General features: G+C 51.8%; 1 protein-coding gene across 9 annotated transcripts in view; it reads right to left on the minus strand.

The window, feature by feature from the left end:
* GARNL3 (GTPase activating Rap/RanGAP domain like 3) overlaps positions 1-17,610 on the minus strand; it is a 126,938-nt gene that overhangs the window by 28,317 nt on the left and 81,011 nt on the right. For all 9 annotated transcript variants that reach the window (XM_036217589.1, XM_036217588.1, XM_036217587.1 and 6 more), the window contains 10 exons: positions 16,263-16,338; positions 15,499-15,597; positions 13,302-13,405; positions 10,770-10,878; positions 9,075-9,120; positions 8,143-8,249; positions 6,259-6,374; positions 4,446-4,550; positions 3,328-3,402; positions 20-131 (listed from right to left, as the gene is read on the minus strand). In XM_036217589.1, the coding sequence (XP_036073482.1) occupies positions 20-131; positions 3,328-3,402; positions 4,446-4,550; positions 6,259-6,374; positions 8,143-8,249; positions 9,075-9,120; positions 10,770-10,878; positions 13,302-13,405; positions 15,499-15,597; positions 16,263-16,338 (949 nt within the window). The remainder of the gene's footprint in view (positions 1-19; positions 132-3,327; positions 3,403-4,445; positions 4,551-6,258; positions 6,375-8,142; positions 8,250-9,074; positions 9,121-10,769; positions 10,879-13,301; positions 13,406-15,498; positions 15,598-16,262; positions 16,339-17,610) is intronic.

A 17,610-nucleotide genomic window follows, 5' to 3' on the forward strand; every position in this document is an offset into this window, starting at 1 on the left:
GGCGCGGCTACTCACTAACCATCCACTAGCAAGACGCCAGCATCGGTAGAGACCAGCAAGGCCTGGCCCCAGGGATCTGCGCACACGGCTTCGTGAGGGAAATTACTGCAGAAACACTGGGGCTCCCAAGGCTGCGAGGAGACACAAGCGTCGGAACGTAAGTGCACCCGAGAGAACACCCCGCGGCCCACCCGACGGGCGGCACAGTAAGTACGGCCCCCGAAACGGCGACACCGGTCCCCTCCACGCCCCGACAGCCAGACAGGCTCCGGACTCAGCTCCCTTTCTGAAGGAGAAACGTCTCCTTTCAGATACGTATGCAGCAGGAAAAGAGCGATGTCTCCTGTTTCTGGCATCATGACCTGTCTCTATATTGTAAAAGTTGTGCAGGGGCATCGAAGCGCTGGTAAGGGTTTCTAAGCAAACGTTTTTCTTCTTTTAATACCTGGAAGTCGAACCAATTGGTGTCTGCTTTTTTTTTTTTGGAGGATTCGCGTTAGTTCATCGTAAAAGGAAGCCCCACGTAATTCTATTAAAAATGTCAGATTCCTGTGTTGCTGATTCAGCAAAATGATTAAACCATACACAATGTGAGAAGTCGATGCTGTCTTAACAGGAAAATGCTTACTGGCCCATGTGAGGCTACAAAATCTTTAAAAAAAAAAAAAAAGAATATGTTTGTAGAAATATGGCAAGTGTCGCCGAGGAAGTCTCATGTTCCCCCATGTGACATATTCCTACCCCGTGGCCTCCTGTCTCAGTTTCAGTTCAGGCGGAGAGAGTCAGCCCTTCCTCACACAGAGCTGTGTGTGGGCGCCTGGAGGCGGCAGGCGCTGTTTAGCGGGTTCTCAGTCCCACCGGAATGGTGGACATTTTCGGAGACCTGTTACCTTCTCTCCAAAGCGCATGGCTTGGCCTCAGAGGACAAAGAAGCTTTTGGAGATTCTCAGGGACGAGTTGAAGTCTTACCTCTTCGCTTTCACGTTCCATTAGATGTCTCACCTGGGCTGTACCAGAGCCCGTGTGTGCACACAGGTGTGTGTGTGTGTGTGTGTGTGTGCGCGCACGCTGGGTGGACGCATGCTTGCACACTCAAAGTAGCAGTGATGGCTTGGAGGTCACCTTCGAGGGTGTCGTTTGGGAGCCCACATGTTTCAAAATGAATATTCTAATGGCTAAGATGAGGCTTGAACTGCTCCGAAAAGATCACATAAAGAACGTGAAGGCATCCTCTGAACTGAAACGGGGGCTGCACAGTGCAGGTTTAATTGGAATGGCATTTCCCTAAGATTTCTGAACATTCTGAGTTTGCGACTTACAGCAGGAAGAGGTGAAAAAGTAAAGCCAATATAAATGCCAACGGGGGACGGGGGAGGGGACAGACGGAGGCGTCGGAGCATTAGGTAACAGCAAGACAGCAAAACCAGCTCTTAACAGTCTTTTCTGGCCGGAGGACACAGTTTAGATCACACATGTAGAGCAGGAGTTCTTAACCCAGAAGATCTAAGGACCCTAGGGGACCCACGGAGGGCGTAAGGAGGCCCGTGGCGTCCTGAAATTGAATTTGGAATGTGATATGTGCTGTTTGTGTATTTTAACGGGCTAGTGCGTATGTATGTGTGTGTCTGCGTGTGTGTGTGTGTGTGTGTGTGTGTGTGTGTGTGTGTCCATTTCTTTCACAGGTTCTCAGACGGGTCGGGGACTCCATGACGTGTGGACCTGGATACAGTGTCAGAGATACGCACTCAGATCTGGCCCCACAGAGGCTCTGGTCTGAGGCCTGGGGGCGTGTGCCATTGCACTGGACTCCCTTCTGCCACGCGAGGGGCCCCGTGCGGGTTCCCCAGGGTGAGAATGTGCTCTCCGGCCCTTCGTGTCTAAGCGTGGGGCTCCTGACGCGTTCCCTCTGAGAATGTTGACACAGCTCAGGAAACTCTGGATGCCTCAGAGGCTGACGAAGCCCGTTCATTGGAAATAAAACGGTCTTGGGACGTGGGACGTGGGACGTGGGACGTGGGACTCCAGCCTCAGCTGAGACACCCACGCAGCAGACCCCGAGGGCCTGTGGAGCAGAGTTCCTCCAGGGATGGCCGGAGGATGACAGGTTACGGACTGATCCAAAAAATGGAAGCTCTGTCTTCGTTGTTCGCTGGTGAGCAGGTCTCCATTCCATGGACTCATTTTTCTGGATACCTGAGAACTTCTGCTACAGGAGGATTCTAAATCTTACTGGAATTTGATGCAATGCTTGGCCACACTGCAGATTCTGGTATGCACATGGACAAACCAACAGTGGGAATGTCTGCAACTTTGGAAAAGATGCTTTGTCATCGGTTTTGTCTTAAGTCGGTTGTGATCGTTTAGCATTAATTGTATTTCGAGCTCATCGTTTTCCTGAAAACAGACTTTAAAGTGTGTAGGGTCCCCAATTCTGATAAGAATCACCCATATCTTGATCGCTAAAGTCAGTGTATTCATAATTCTTTTGCTTTTACAATGGACGCTTCCCTAGTGGTGTGTGTCCATGGATTTGTTCCATTTAACCAATTTTTACATAACCTGAACACAGATATAATTAAGTACATAATGTATTGCTTTACAATACAAAAATCATGCAAAGAGTAAGTTCAGATTGCAACTTGTTTATTTTTTCTCTCCTCTTGATTACCACCTAGTTCTCTTTCCATGAAAAATGGAAACGAGACATAGATACACAGGCCACAGGATTTTATGGCCGACTGAACGAACTGACCAGTAGGCAGTGGTTTCTCCGCTGTGGTCCTCTGACCAGCAGCATCAGCATCACCTGAGAACTTGTTAGAAATGTGAATTCTCAGGCCTCACCCCAGACCCCTTGCACCGGGAACTCTGGGAGTGATTCCCGCGCATGGGAAAGGCCCCAAGAAGCCCTGCCCGGGGCCTGGCTGTCTGCAGAGTGTGCCTGTGGTTGGCTGAGGCACCACACTAGCACTTGTCAGAAATGCAGAATCTTGACCAGGCCCCGGAGCGGCTGGATCAGAACACGCATTTGGTTGAGACGCCCAGGCGATGTGTGTGCACACAAGGCCTGGGTGCACGGCCGGACCCGGTCTGCCTGACCGGGCCTGGCCCAGCAGCTCTGCCTCATATAAGCGTGAAAAGGCACGTGCCCAGTATGGAGACAGGCTCTGAGCGAATGCCACCCAGCTGGTCTGCAGCTGTCCATAAGGACTCTGCAGGAGACATGCTCTTCTTCTTTCTGCCCACAAACCTCCTTCCAAGAATTTGAGCAACTTCACTGAGGACACAAGACATTCACAATTGAACTGGAGAGTCTCATCAGCTCACCTCTTTTTTATAGATCCCCGAAGCCACCGAGCTGGATGGAGCGTCCCCTCTCACGATGGATTTCAGTTTCAGTGCCTTACAGAAGACAGAGCTCTTTTAAAGTTTGCTCTCAGGCCGTCCAAGAATAGCAAGATCAACAATTATGACTTGAAAACAAAATTTAAAATAGAACGGGAGCAATTTCAGACTAAAGTCTCAGGTTGCCACAGGGCTTCATCATCGACGCTAAGGACTGAAGCCAGCTTGGTAGGGTGACGCCCTGATGACAGCGTCCCAACCCAAGCGACCCCCAAATGCACTCTGTCATTTCAAACAATCCATGAATCTATACACTAATTTCCAAACTGTGAGTATTGAAACCAATTCCCAGGTCCCTCCTGGAACTTGAATCGGAATCTGTGACAGTAGAGCCGAGGACCGATGCTTGGGGGGCCCTGTTCTGGGAAACAGTGCTCTCTGCCTCTAAGCTGTCCCTTGGTCACCTTGCTAGGCTCTGCAGTTTCAGGTCGGAATCCCGTCTGCAGCTGGCAGTGCTCCTCCTCCTCCTCCCTGCTGTGACACGGGATCAAGGCAGGAAGCTGTGTCACCTCCCCGAACTCGGAAAACACTAACATCGTGTGGGGGCAGGGCAAAGAAGGGGGGCGGGCGGTGATTTCCTCCAAAATCTGGACCGAGGTGGTGATCGGGAGTCACCTAACTGTGGCAACTGCTTCCGAGCAGTAGGGTGGAAATTCAGGTCTTCTGGAAAGACACGGCCCCTCGGCCAGGGAGGAATGAGTTCAGGCGCTTTTTCCGAAGTGGCTGCCCCCTCTTCAGAGAATTCCCAGGAGGCAGGCAAACGAGCCGCGCTCCCTCGGGAAGAGGCGGCGCGGCCTGAGCCCTGCGGCCTCTCGCTTCCGCTCAGCAGCACCACTTCCTCTCCAGGGTGCGTCTCTCCCTCACGCACCTGCGGGGAGCTGTACCTACACGCTGTCCAAAGTGTCACAATAACCCTCAGGGAGGTGGCAGAGCTCCTGCGGGAGTGTGCGAACCCAAGTTCTTTGCGGCGGCCATCTGGTTCCGATGGGACTCGCAGCTACATATCCTGCACAAAAGGTTTGAGAATAAAACCCACCCACCTGCCCGATTCTAACGAACTCTGCCTGGCGGGCCTCCTCCTTCTTGCGTGCTGACTTGGGTGATTCTGGCAAGACGTCACTAAAAGATCGTCTATTGAGCATGTTCTAAAAAAGAAAAAACAAGTTACGACTTCCACAAATGGTTGTCAAGCCCCATTCTCTGTCTCCGCTGAGTGCCACACTTCTTATGTCTACCTTTCGCATTCATTCGCTCAACAAGCATCCACGGAGCGCCACTCCCGTGCCGAGGTCTGTGCTCCGTGCTAGGGACAGAAGGAGCAACAGGTGGAGAGCCGGCGCCGCGTGACGGCTTAGAGCACGGGCTTCGAAATCCAGCAGAGCGGCAGCTCCCCTGCTTCCCGACTCCCTGAGGTGGGACTGAGCCACCACCGGGCTCCAGGGACGCCATTCTCACCCAGTGCCCCCCTGGAACACGATGCACTGAGGTCTACGCAGATGGCGCCCCCTGGAGTGGCCCACTGGCTGACTTTGGCAAGTGAGCTCATCTGTGAGCCTCGGGTCTCCGTGTGGCTAACACCTGTCTCCTGGGCGGGTTATGAGGGCGGAGGAGGAAATGCACCCGAGGCGCTCGGCACAGAGCGTGGCACATGCTCAGCAGGTGCGAGGTCTCTCCCAGACCACGGTCTGAGGGCTGGGCACACTCATTCCATCCGCAGGTGCTGCCGGGCGCCTCTTCCTCTGCCAGATTTTGGAGATGTGATATACAAAGTCTCTGTCCCCGTGGAGCATAGGCTCTCACGGGGAAGACAGACTGAGTCACTGATTCTCTGATGGGCACAGGGGATAGTGTCTGCGAAGGGCAGGATCTGAGAGCATTTAGCAGGGGGCCTAGCTTCCCCTGGGGCCTGGTGAAGGCCCAACTAAGGCAGCCATGTGTCAGCTGAGCCCTGAAGGACACCCGGCACTCCTCCTGGCACCCTCTCTGACTTCAGGGGGAAAAAGGAGTCGACGGATCACCGGCTGCTCTTTGGGGCCCTGGGTTAGCCTGGCCCAGTCCCTGTGTGTAGCTGGGGTGTGCTGACCAGCCAGGAGTCAAGGGCAGCCTACAGAAGGGTGGCGGTCGCTGTGCTGAAGGGAAGGGACTAGGTCATTCTGAGAATCCTCATCTCCCCTGGGCAAGCTCCTGACACCCAGTACTCCGTTTATTTACACGCATCATTAGCAATTCGTTTTGCTGGAGTTTACAAATTTGTTAACGAGCCCCCTGACATCCGGTGGTCTCACACTGTGTCTGGACAGCTCCAGGGTGCCTGGGTGCCCCGTGAGGCACTGAGTTCCTGAGGAGGGGCGCTGGGTCTCAGCGGTGTGCATGTCTCGTCAGCCAGCCAGGGAAGTGTGTGGCGCAAAGTGGATTTTTGCGAAATGTAAACGTTTGTTTCAGTGCCCGATTGTGGGGCCGGCCCGTAAATCTCCAGAAAACCTTAAAAAGCACCCAGTCTCTCTCCACGATCCCCGCTTTGGCCTGTCCACCAGCTCTGTGGCACCGGTGACTGCTGAGTGGTATAGCACCAGGACAGCCACCCCCCGAAGCGCTCTCCAGCACTGCCGGGGTCCCTGCTGGACGTGCGGGCCCCGAGCCTGCACCTCGATTAATGAAAGCCCCGCTCCCACGTGTGGACGGGCACTGCCCCTCCTCGTGACGGTCACAGTGGCAGGACATCGGCCGTGGCGGCCGTGGCGGCCGCGGTCCTGTCTGGACAGCAAGGATCCAGGCGACCCCTGTGCTCTCCTCACCAGGGCTCTTCACTAGGACTGTGCTCTCAACCCAGACCGTGAACCCAGGGTTGGTTACCTTATGCAGGTCTGGCATTAAATCCTGGTATAATGATCGAATCAGCATGTCCAGGGTACGTCGACGTTTCTGGGCAAACGTTGGGGTTTCCAAAGTGGCTTTCTCACCATTAATCACTAAAATAAATCCAGTTATAAAGAGAGTTACGAATCTTAACGTTGGCAAGGAAACTCCTCATAGCGACCACCATCCACCTTCCTAATACTGGTGTCGCCATAGGTATTACCCTTCCTTTACGGAAGGACACTTAAAACCTCTACATTTTCTTATGCAAATCAACAGTCCTTGGGTATGTCTATGTTACCTTTCCTGTTGGACTGTAAGCTTCCTGAGCAGAGAGGGTGTATGGAATTACTTGAAGACCCAGTACACACCCAACCTTCCCCCCTCTACCATTCCACCCATTCCATCCACCCACCCACCCACCTGCTCACCCATCCATCCATCCACCCATCCACCCATCCACCCACCCACCCACCCACTCATCCTTCCACCCATCCAACATATGGGCCAAAACCCCAGGCTGCCATTCAATAGGATTAAATACATATTTGTTGCTTATTGTTAGAAAAATAACTGTGTAAGCAGAGTACTCAGATTCTTAGCCTAATAGAAGTTTCTTCTGGGAAAAACAAAAGCTGGGGGTTTAGTGGGCTACAGACAGTGCCAACAAAGTGGAAGGCCCAGTTACACCTGAGAGCACAGGACGCCAGGTGTGCCACAGAGGTTAGGAGCCTGAGGTCGAGATGGTCAGGGGTTGAACCCCAGATGCGCTGCTGTCCATGTGTCCCTGAGCAAATTAGCTTCTTGGGGCTTCATTTTCCTACCTTGTAAAATGGATATAACCATATTTCCTTATGAGAGTCATACCTTTTTAAATGATGTATCATATATGAAGAGTTAGCATAGTGCTAGGCATATCGAACTGGATAAATTAGCTCTTATTAACTATTATTTTTCTTATACCAACTGCCAAAGGAAGGCTAGTGTTCATAGGCTGGAAATGAACTGCTTAGGGACATTTCATGGGTAGCATCTGTGTTCTGGGGACAAGCTGGGTTTATTTGTGGCAAGACATCTCTTAAGGAATTTAAACGTCTATTATTTTCTCTAGCACGTGTATTATATTCTCTAATTCCGTGACTGGGAATTTTTTTGTTTGAATGACTTGTTTTGGCCAAATCAGGGGAAAGATCAGACTTTTGTTGAAACACCATTTCCTGTCATCTGAGAGTTCTCCACCCGGCCCACGTCCTCCCTCCTGCATCCGCTTTGGGATTCAAAGGGACCCTGATCCTTGACTCCTACCTCTTCTCTCTCTGTCCACTGCCCCGTCCTGGTCCTTCCTGGCTCCATGCTCTGTTACTTCCACACACCCTCTTCATAACCTTTAGCCTCATCGTCTTCCACTACCCCTGCTTGGTAAATCTTTAGCTGTAGATCAGCTGAACCCTTCACCTCCTTTCACCCAGGCCGCCGAAGAAAAGCCGCTCTGCTCACCGGCTCCATTTAAATCAAGGGATTCTACTAAGAACTCGGGCCCCTAGTGTTGCTGAGCGATCTCTAATCCATGGCTAAAGGACTCATGCCTGTGGTGGCCATTCCCTGCCACAGGCACCCTGCAAAGACGGCTTATCTCGTAAGCCCCAGGTTTCAAGACCCTCTCTTGAAGGTGAACAGGATGGTAGATATGGATGAGGACACAGTGGAAAATCCACACTCACTACCAGAAAACTAAAGACGTTTCACGGGAAGCATTAACAGCCCATGCATTGGAATCAATGCTTAAACAATGATATTTTCTTATGCAGCATCCTGGGGGGATTTAAAGACATGTATTCTGAGGCAGACTCAGTTGCAAAAACATTTCAAAGCAGAACTTACATTTCACTAGCAAGAAGTCCCTGAATTCCTGATGGTCTGTGAATACCGGAGGGGATGGCAAGGGTGGGCCAAAGAGTGGTACGCTTTCTTCCGAAAATATTTTCAGCCTACGTAGAGAACATTCCAGAATTACTTGGTTTTTCTTCAGAGGTCAGCAACATTTAGACCTTCAATTTGTCCCGTGCCTGTGTGATGTGTTAGGAACATTTGTTTCACAGGAGGTGACTTCTCTGGGCTCCCAGAGCCTCGGCCACCATGTGGCACTCCTAGTAAGTACTTTAGGGCGGAAGTCAGGTCTTCCTGCACCCTTTGTGGCCCAACGCACCAGACGTGGGCAGGGTCGGGCACCCCAGGAGTAACGGCGAAGGCCACCCCTGAGCGCCTGCTGCACACCTGGCTGCGTACTTGGTAAGTTGTCAGACCGGCATCGACTGATTCTCACCAGCCGGCCCAGGCGGTATCATTGCCTTCGTTCCTCAGGCTCCGGGATGATAAACACTCTTCGCAAAGCCTCAAAGTTAATAAGTGACAGAGTTGGGATTCCAACTCGCATCTATTTGGCTCAGTGCTCTTTTCACGATATGTCATGACACCTCTTAACAGATTCGTTTTTGAGAAAAAAAGGGATATACAGGCAAGGATGTAGCCTAGGAAAGGGGTACTCTGGTCAAGATGAAACAGATCGAATTCATGCCCATTGTAGAGGACGATGAAATTCCAAGCTAACTCTGACTCCGTGTTGATGACACAGAGCAACAGTGCACAGACATGTTTTTCCTGAAGAAATGGTGGCCTCGAAGAAAGTTCTATAAGGTGAGGATACAGCAAATCAATCAAGGAATACCTATGTCAAGAGTCTCATAAAATGGATGCAAAAGTAACAAGTAAATGTCAGGATTGGAACAAGCAATCGAGATAAGGTCATTGCCTACCTGTAATTGTCATTTTGTTGATCATACCTCACTAAGGCAAAAATATCTGCAGTGATGGTTAAGGAAATTAATCAACGACCCCGACGCTCACAGTCAACGTCTGTGCTTTGAAAATCCCTCGTAAAGGATCTTCCCAGACCCGCCGTTTGTGATCAGGGCACCTGTCACCCTTAGGTTGAGACGGCACCTTGACTTCTTTGAAAGAGACAGGAAGACACAGGTTCAACCTCTGTGTGCTCATCCTTTGGGGAAAGACCTAAATCTCCAAATCTGTCAGAAAAGCAATATAAATACAGCTATTAAGCCACAAAGCAGCCAACAAAGCAAAAAAGAGCAATTCCCTTGCTGGGAAACACAAAGATCCCAATAGGAAATTAGTCATAGACTTCATCTCACACATTTTGAAGAGAAAAGCACTTTAAATGTTTCCACCGTACACCTTCCCTCTCTCTCCTTCTGGCTTTGGTAGGCTAAACAAACCCAAACAAGCCCGTGTAGCTGGGGGACTGTGGATTCTCTACTCCCTGGGTAGAATCTACTCTGCTTGTGTCTGGCACGCTGAGTTAAAATAGCACCGCACCTCCGGCCAGCTTTGCTTGCTTTCTCCCACTCCTCCTCCCTCCTTCCATCTCCCAGCCCCAGCTTTCCTTAGCTACGGCTAGAAAACCATCGATTCCTCACAGCGTGTCCACGTCTAGACTCGGTGGAAGACTCTGCTTGTCCCTTTCAAGACACAGATGCGCCAAGCCCCGAGTCTGAAGTGTGTTCGTAAAGGATATTCTAAAACTGATGCCTACTCCTCAGTCACCTAGAGCGTCCCCGCCCCTCTCCCGTACGTTCCCTGAAGAAGTTTTCTGTCCCACAAGAACCTCTGCGGGAAGCGGGACATGTCAGTCCGACTTTCCTCCAGGTGCAGCAGTGAGTCGTAAGGTCCTGTGTCCCCACGTTTTTACTGGAGATGGCAGGGAATGTGAAGAACTAGGCCGGAATTTATTCTGAAAGTGCCTTGTACTAATTACGTACCACCTATAGGGGCACCGGGCTTGGGCTTCACTGTCACCCGGAGCGACAGGCCCAGGACTGGGGAGCCGTCGGGCTGGCCACGCTCATGTCGCACGCCTGTGTGCCTGGGCTGAGCTCGGACGGTACAGAGAACTCGAGCAGCACGTCGCTGGCAACATGAGCTAAACAGGGGTGGCAGGGAGTGAAAACAGGATCAGCTCTATGGCTTCTCACATGCCAAGAGATGGCCAGGCGGCAGCTGTGAGTGAGTGGTGCTTAGAATCAGCCAAAGAGAGAACGTTTTGGCTTTCCACCTTTACTTGCAAGTTTGTATAACTAAAGCAAATGTCTCTGAGCATTCACTCCCCATGTTCTTCTAATTCATTTCTTATCGATGGACAGTAGAAAGTGTCCCTCGTTTCATAGACTACCTGGGGGAAGGGAAGATATATCAGAAGTCAGGCATTCAATGGATTAATCCATCCATTGAAGTAAGTAATGCAGGTGAGGAGGGAATAACATTGAGGGAAAAAAAAAAGCCAAATCCCAAACGGTGGGCCTAAGAATCGAGCAACGCGGAAACAGTGGAAACATGCACGTCAGTGAACGACCCTCGGTCTGAGGGGCATTCTGGGTCCAGGGAGGCTGACCAACCGCCCGCCAAGCTGGAGCGCCCGCGGAGGCCCAGGATACGTGTAAAGTGGGAGCGGATCATGGACGGCTTAAAGGCGGGGGAAGGCTCCTCTCCTTCCTGGAACACGATGGTGACGATATCGTTTCCGATGTGGCGCTTCCTTTCCACCTGGACGGAAGCACAGATAATGTCACTGAGACACACGCGGTCACGGCGTGGAAAGGCGGACACAGAACGACCAACCAGAAGGATCACGGAGCCCCGGACGCCCGTCATCTTCGGCTTCTTGCCTCCCCCCTTTCGCCAGCCGCCCGCCTCCCGGCTGTCCTCCCCCAGGTCGGGCCTGCACCCCTCCTGCCTGCCCTGCTACAGAAGCCTCCTAACAAGTAGCCCACGGCCTCCGTTCTCGCCCTTTCTACTGCTGTGATCATGTCCACGCTTACTCCCTCTTCATCGCCTTAGCCCAGCATTCAAGGCCCCCGAAGAAGAGGCGTTACCTCAGAATTCCCTGAGGGTGGGGCCCAAACGTGCATATTTTTTGAAATAGCCTTGGCCGGTTCTGAAGCATATGCTTGGTGAAAACCATGGCCCTGTCTACTCTCACCCCAGATGACCTTTCCAAAACAATCCCCTACACTTGCGGTAAGCGATTTTTTTTTCCATAAAGGGCCAGACGGTAAATATTTTCGGCTTTGAAGATCATATTATATCTCTTCGCAACCATGCTGCTCTGCTGTTATAAAAGAAACTACAAATGAGTGGACAACGCACAAACGGACAATTTATAACACATAAGTGAGCGGGCACGCCTGTGTTCTAAGGACATTTCTTTAACAAAACAGGCAAAACGCTGGATTTGGCCCATTGAGTCTGAGGTTCAGAGAGGGCGCTGGGTGGAGATGGAAGGTTGGGTATCATCGGAATACAGAAGCCATTTAAAGGCATGAAACTAGATAAGGTCATCAAGGGAGTGAATGAGTGTAGAAGGAAAAGAGAAGAGGACCGAGAACTGAGCCTCGGGGCGACGCAACGCACAAAAAGCGTGCGAGACCCCGGAGCCGGCTGGCGGCCGAGCTGGGACGGGGGCAGACATGGCTGATCGGAGCCCGTGCTCCCGTCCGGCACAAGGCGCTGCCGTCAGGGTCCGGAGCGCTGGGGGCCAGGCAGCGGTGCCGGACACCACGGGGTGTTAAGAACACAGAGAGGAGACAGCGACGCCCCCCTCCTCCGTGGTTTGGCGATGGAGGAAGGAGAGAGATGGTGGAAGTTCCCGTGGCACCAGGACCTGCAAAAGCTTCGTGAGGTCGTCTGATTCTTTACGTCAGCCTTGGGAGTGGCTCGGACTGTTCCACGAGTGTTCCAGATGTCAAAAGGCCACCGAGATTTTATGAGTCGGGCTAGCCTCCGACCTTTGGCCTCCGACCTTCGGGTTGTTGCCTTAGGCCGCCGGGAGACCACGGCAGGGGCAGAGAGAGGCGCAGGTCAGTGGTCCTCGTCTGCTCTCCCAGGAGCGGGCGTGGTTAAGGTTCACCAGCATCCTGCTCTTCTCTGTCTCTCTTCCCACCTGCGGCGTCTTCCTGGTGATGAGGACAAGTTCTGACTGTCGAAGCCCAGGCCCTTCCTGCGTCCGCCTGTCTTTTCCCGAGTTAGTCTGAAGCCAGAACAAGCTTACAGCCGCCAGCGGGTCTCCACCGCCGGGAAGACGATCCACCAGCTCCTCGCCCCAGGCCCCAATCCGTCAGACAGAACCAGCTCTTCCTGCCCCTCCCCGCCATGTCCCCAAAGCGCCTTTACGGCCCCAACTGCGACAACACGTTTAGTCCGCTGATCTGCCTTGTGTCTTTCCCCTCTTCTTGAAATAAAAATTACAAGTGCTCAGAAAAAAAGCCTTTTTAGCCCCCTCACGTACCCTCTCTAAGTTCATATTGTTCATGACTCTTTGCTGAACAACTGTTTATTCATGTTCGTGATATATATTCATACAGATGCCTTCGATGTGTAAAAAGTGGATGAGAATATAATAGAAAGTTAAATGAACTGCTCCTCCTCCTAACTCCTTCAAAACCCAGCAGCACGTACCTTAGCGAAGCCTAAATTCCATCAACTAGAAACATTTTCCCCTGGAAATGGCCAGTCCCCAGGGTGGGCGAGGAGCGTCTCAGGCAGTTTTTTCCCCCAACGTGGCGCAGCCCGCGTAGACACTCGGTGTCACGCTCCCGCACGAACCTGGACGGCACCTGCCGACCCTGACTCAGGATCCACTTATTTTATGTCCCGGATAATCTCATTTTAACAAGACACACGGCACCTCGAGGGGAGTCACGGAGCAAAAGGGTCTCTCGGGAGTCCACGGAACCACGCGCGCAAATGCGCCGACACGTTCGCGCACAGACACGCGTGTGCACCGTGCCTCCGACCCGTTGCCGGCGAGGGCCCTTCTTCCCGAGGCGTGCGGAAAGCTCGAACGCACGGCCGCCTGTCTGCGCCGTCCCTGGGCCGGACTTTGCAGAGCGGCGCGTGCGCGGGTCATGACGATGCTCTCTTTCCCCACGTCGCGCCCACGGCGGGAGGGCCTGCGCGTTCACACGTACCTGCTGTTTGTTCTCCTTGGAATGCGGCAACATGGTGGACACGTGGAACATGATCTCGTGCCCTTGGTACACGGTGTACACCGAGCGTATCCCCGTGGTGTCGTCTGTAAGACACAAGCACACGTGTCGCGGGTGCGGGGAGTTCTGGGGCCGGAAGGAGACGGCCTCTACGTGCGGACGAGGGCAGTAGAGCCCAGAGTCGCCACAGCCCCACAGCTCATTCTGGATCATCCACCTCGGGGAAGCAGCATTAAGGGTCCCGCCCACGCGGGGGACACCTCTTCCTCCCCCTCTGAGCTCGCCTGCTGTCTGATGCACGCCTCGCCCCACGGCGGAGGAGGTCGTGAGAAGTCTGGGCCGACAAGGAGAGCATGCTTGCCATCTGGTTACTGCTGGTGTACAGGACAAAATTAACACAGGGCGACATGCAAATAATGATCGCGTCCGCAAGACGGAAGGACTATAACATGGGCAAAATTCTTTGGAGTCAGGCAGGCCTGGATTTGAGTCCTCATTAGCTATTTTCCTTTAGACAAGTCGCCTTTCTCTGTGCCTCAGCTCCTTAATTTGGAAAAGGAGATGAAAACAGTATCTAACTCTTCGGGATATTTACCAGATCCCACCTGTAAAGTGCTTAGCAGAGTGCCTGGCCATAGCAAGGGTTCAGTGGATGGTGGTTTTGAAGGTAAGAGAGGGGCCGAGGGTTGGTGCCGGGATGATGAATGAATGTGCAGGCATTCCCGGCTTCACCAGGAGCATGTGGAGCCTGTCGGGGTGAGGCCGGGGCCTGACCCCTGGGGCCAAATACTTCATCCCTGCACCTGCAGGTTGAGTCATCAAGGTGCAGTTCTCACAGATCGCCTACCTTTCCGTACTCGGACTCTGTGAACGGATGCCAACGTGGGCTGGTGGAGAGCTGAGGCTCCCAGAGGGGAAAGGTACCCAGATTTGAAGCCTGTCAAATTTAGGGCAAGTGAGCCTCGCTTCGCCCGCCTGGCTCACCTCAAGGACCGACTATGAAGAGGAAATAAAATGACGGAAGTGGAGGCACAGGGAAAACTAGAAATGCTACACGATTGTAAGATGGCATCGGCGATCCCAAATCGAAACTTGTGGTCTTATTTATCTTCGCTCCTCAGACTCCCTCCCCCCCCAAACTGCTTCCCCTCGGGGGTTCCCAGTCTGAGCCCCACCCACCCGGCCGCCAGGGCCAGAAACCCAGGTGTCCTCTGTCATTCCTTTTTGCGCTTTATCCCCATGGTCAATCAGCCGCAGGAGGATCCTGCCAGTTTTACCTCTAAAACCGCTCTCGAATCAGGCCTTTCCCTTCTCTCCCCCCCCCAACCTCCCCCCAGCTCCCAGGGGAGGCTATCATCGTCTCTTGTTTGGATTGTGCCAACGGCCTCCTAACTACCAATGGCCCCTTCTCCCCACGGCAGCCAGCATGTTCTGCTCGGAGGTGCGATCTGATCCCGTCACGCCCCTACTCAAAACCCCTTAGCGACATCAATTCCATTTACAATAAGATCCGACATCATTAATATGATTTCAAACTCCCTGTGGGATCGCCTTCCCCCCTTTCTCCAAGTCCCTCTGCTCCTGCTGGGCACAGAGGTATTCTCTTAGTTTCTAGAACATATCATGCTCTTCCCTGCCTCGGGGGCTTCACACGCTTCTCTGCTTAGAATTCTCTTCTCCCTTCAAGATACTCAAATCACTCCCATTCATCGCTCCCACTGGGAAGCCTCCTGGGTCTGATTCCCCAGATTAGTTAAAGTGCCCCCATGGCCCTCTGTACGTTCTCTTCTTACTTCATCCAAGTGCTAAGCTATTTGATAAGCATCTGTTGAATGTCTGTGCTGTCCACTGGACTATAAGCTCCTAGAAGGCAGGGACCATGTTGGTTTATCCGCCACTGTGCAGCCAGAGCCTCACACAGTCCTGGCATGCGACAATGCTCTACGCTAAGAATTCACGGGCAGACCACGACTTCCTAGGGGCTGTGAGGGCTGACGTAGCCTGGCGAAGCTCAATGGAGCCACCAAATGTGTCCAGGGGCCCCATGTCGGCCTGGATGTGAATCTCAAATTCCCTCTTATCCTCTTAGTCCATCCCTCCCTCCATCTTGGGTACCACATTCAAATACAGATCGGGATGATGACAAAAGTGATACAAACAATGACAGAGGCCAGCTTACTTTTGGTGTCCAGACCTCCGCGGTAGCCTGTCCAGCCCTTTAGAGTGATCGTGTCACCCAGGAGGTTTAAAAATTTTTGAAAAGCGTCACTTCCGATTTCTGTAGGGAGACGTAAAAGTGTGAAGAGAGTATGGTATCAACAAGTCCTCATTTTCTAACTATGTACAGAAATTGCTTGAAAATCAGCTGTGCTCGGTAGGAGAGAGAATGAACTCTCGCCTCCTTTTTCCTGAAGCCTGTGTAGGCGGGTCCACAATTCCCAGGCATCCAAGGAAAGGAAAACTACAAAATCAGACCAACCAACCTTACCCCTGCCTGATGGGGGTCCCGTAATAAAAACAATATTACTGTTTTCATTAATAATAAACAGGAATTTAACATGAAAGGTGCTCGATAACAGGAAAATGGCACTATTTTGTAATTTTCCCAACCCTAAAAATCACAGCGAAGAATCTTCCTCCGCTACCGAGACTGCGTAGAACCAAATTCTTCCAATCCCAGGTAATTTTCCAGTTAGACTGAATCTCTGGTGCCAGTGCCTGGGACGAAGTAGGTGACCAATCAGTATTCAGCAAGTGAACGAAACCGGGCAACCTCTGCCCTACAACATTTACCCTGAAAATCTGCCCCTAGTTTTCTGAAACCGCTGGCTGTTTCTTTGTATTAAAGACTCCAACGTGACTGGCGAGATCAGTGTCGACCGTCAGGACCGCAGGGAAGCGGAGTGGGGTCTCCGCCAGTGGAAGGGACGTGAGGACACTCACCGTTGCTGAACATCTCGTCGTCAGTGAGCTGCCCGTCTTTGGCAAACAGAACCCCGAACTTGAAATTCACAGAGCCCTTGACAACAAGACGACAAAAGGCGGTGACTTGCATTTTATCGGCAAAGCGTGCCCGGTTATGAGATGTGCTGGTCGTTAATATTTAGGAAAAAACTGCCATGTGACCAGAATGGACACTAGGGGATGGGATTCCTCCCCCCACTCCAGCTCAATTTTGATCGATATTGATAACAACCATTCCTTTCTTTTCATAGATTGCCTCAGCTTACGGTGAAACTCTATGTACGCTTTTATGTGAGTTAGTTCATTCGTAATGTCGTTGCTAATGGCGCCCGCAGGATGCCAGGCCCATGCTTCTGCAGAGCAGAGCAGAGCTCAGCATAAGCAGCCCCTGGGACTCCCTGGACCCGCTCCATCTTCCGATGACCCCGGTTGGCACAGAGAGCTCAGTGTAATTTGAAACCCAACATGACACTCCGAGGCTGATACCTGTTGACTTTCAGAAAGAGAAATGAAACCTGTAGACAAGTTATTCTAAAAGCTCGCCCCCTCCGGTCAATTCCTAAAGGCATTTATGCTCAAAAATTTACAAAACGGATATGGAGGGAGGGGAAGGCAATCAAGAAGTAGCTAGTACAAACGGTCAGTCTGCTGTCTTCTACTTTAAATAGTGAATTAAAATCGAATCCCGTGGGAATAATAAATACCCGATGCAAGGTAGTAGCTTCTGTAGAAGAAAGGGGAATGGGGTCAGGAGCTCAACTGTATTTTTTGATATATATTTTGTTCTTAAGCCAGATACTGGGTTCACAGGTCTTCATTATATTATTCTTTATGTTTTTTTTTTATTCCTGAAGTATTTCATAATAATAATAATAATAATAATAATCATCATCATCATCATCTGAGGTTGGAAGAGATTCAAACTTTGCTAGGCTGGCTGATCCACTACCACATGGGGGATTCCTGGTGGTCAGTTAAGAGATAGACAAGGACAGAGGTGCTTAGAGCATTGGCCAGTGGGTCGGAGTTGGGGACAGGGCAGAATGCCAGGCTTCAGAATTAAGACTATGAAAATCTAAAGGTCCAAGGCTGTGCTTCCAAACATGTCCCTGTCTCCAACACACCTGAGGGACAGATGCACACCCATCATGAACAGTGGTTTTTCTATATGGTGGTTTGCTACACAGAGCGAGGCAGAGAGGAGACACTCCCAAGCTGACCCTCCGCCTGGAGCTCTTTCTATAGCTGGGACTTCTCCACATAGGTCTCAGCTCAAATGTCACCTTTCCCCAACTGTTATCCTCTGTCATAGCACCTTGTCTATTTT

This window comes from Rousettus aegyptiacus, unplaced genomic scaffold, assembly GCF_014176215.1.
Source record: "Rousettus aegyptiacus isolate mRouAeg1 unplaced genomic scaffold, mRouAeg1.p scaffold_m13_p_3, whole genome shotgun sequence".
NCBI classification, from domain to species: domain Eukaryota; kingdom Metazoa; phylum Chordata; class Mammalia; order Chiroptera; family Pteropodidae; genus Rousettus; species Rousettus aegyptiacus.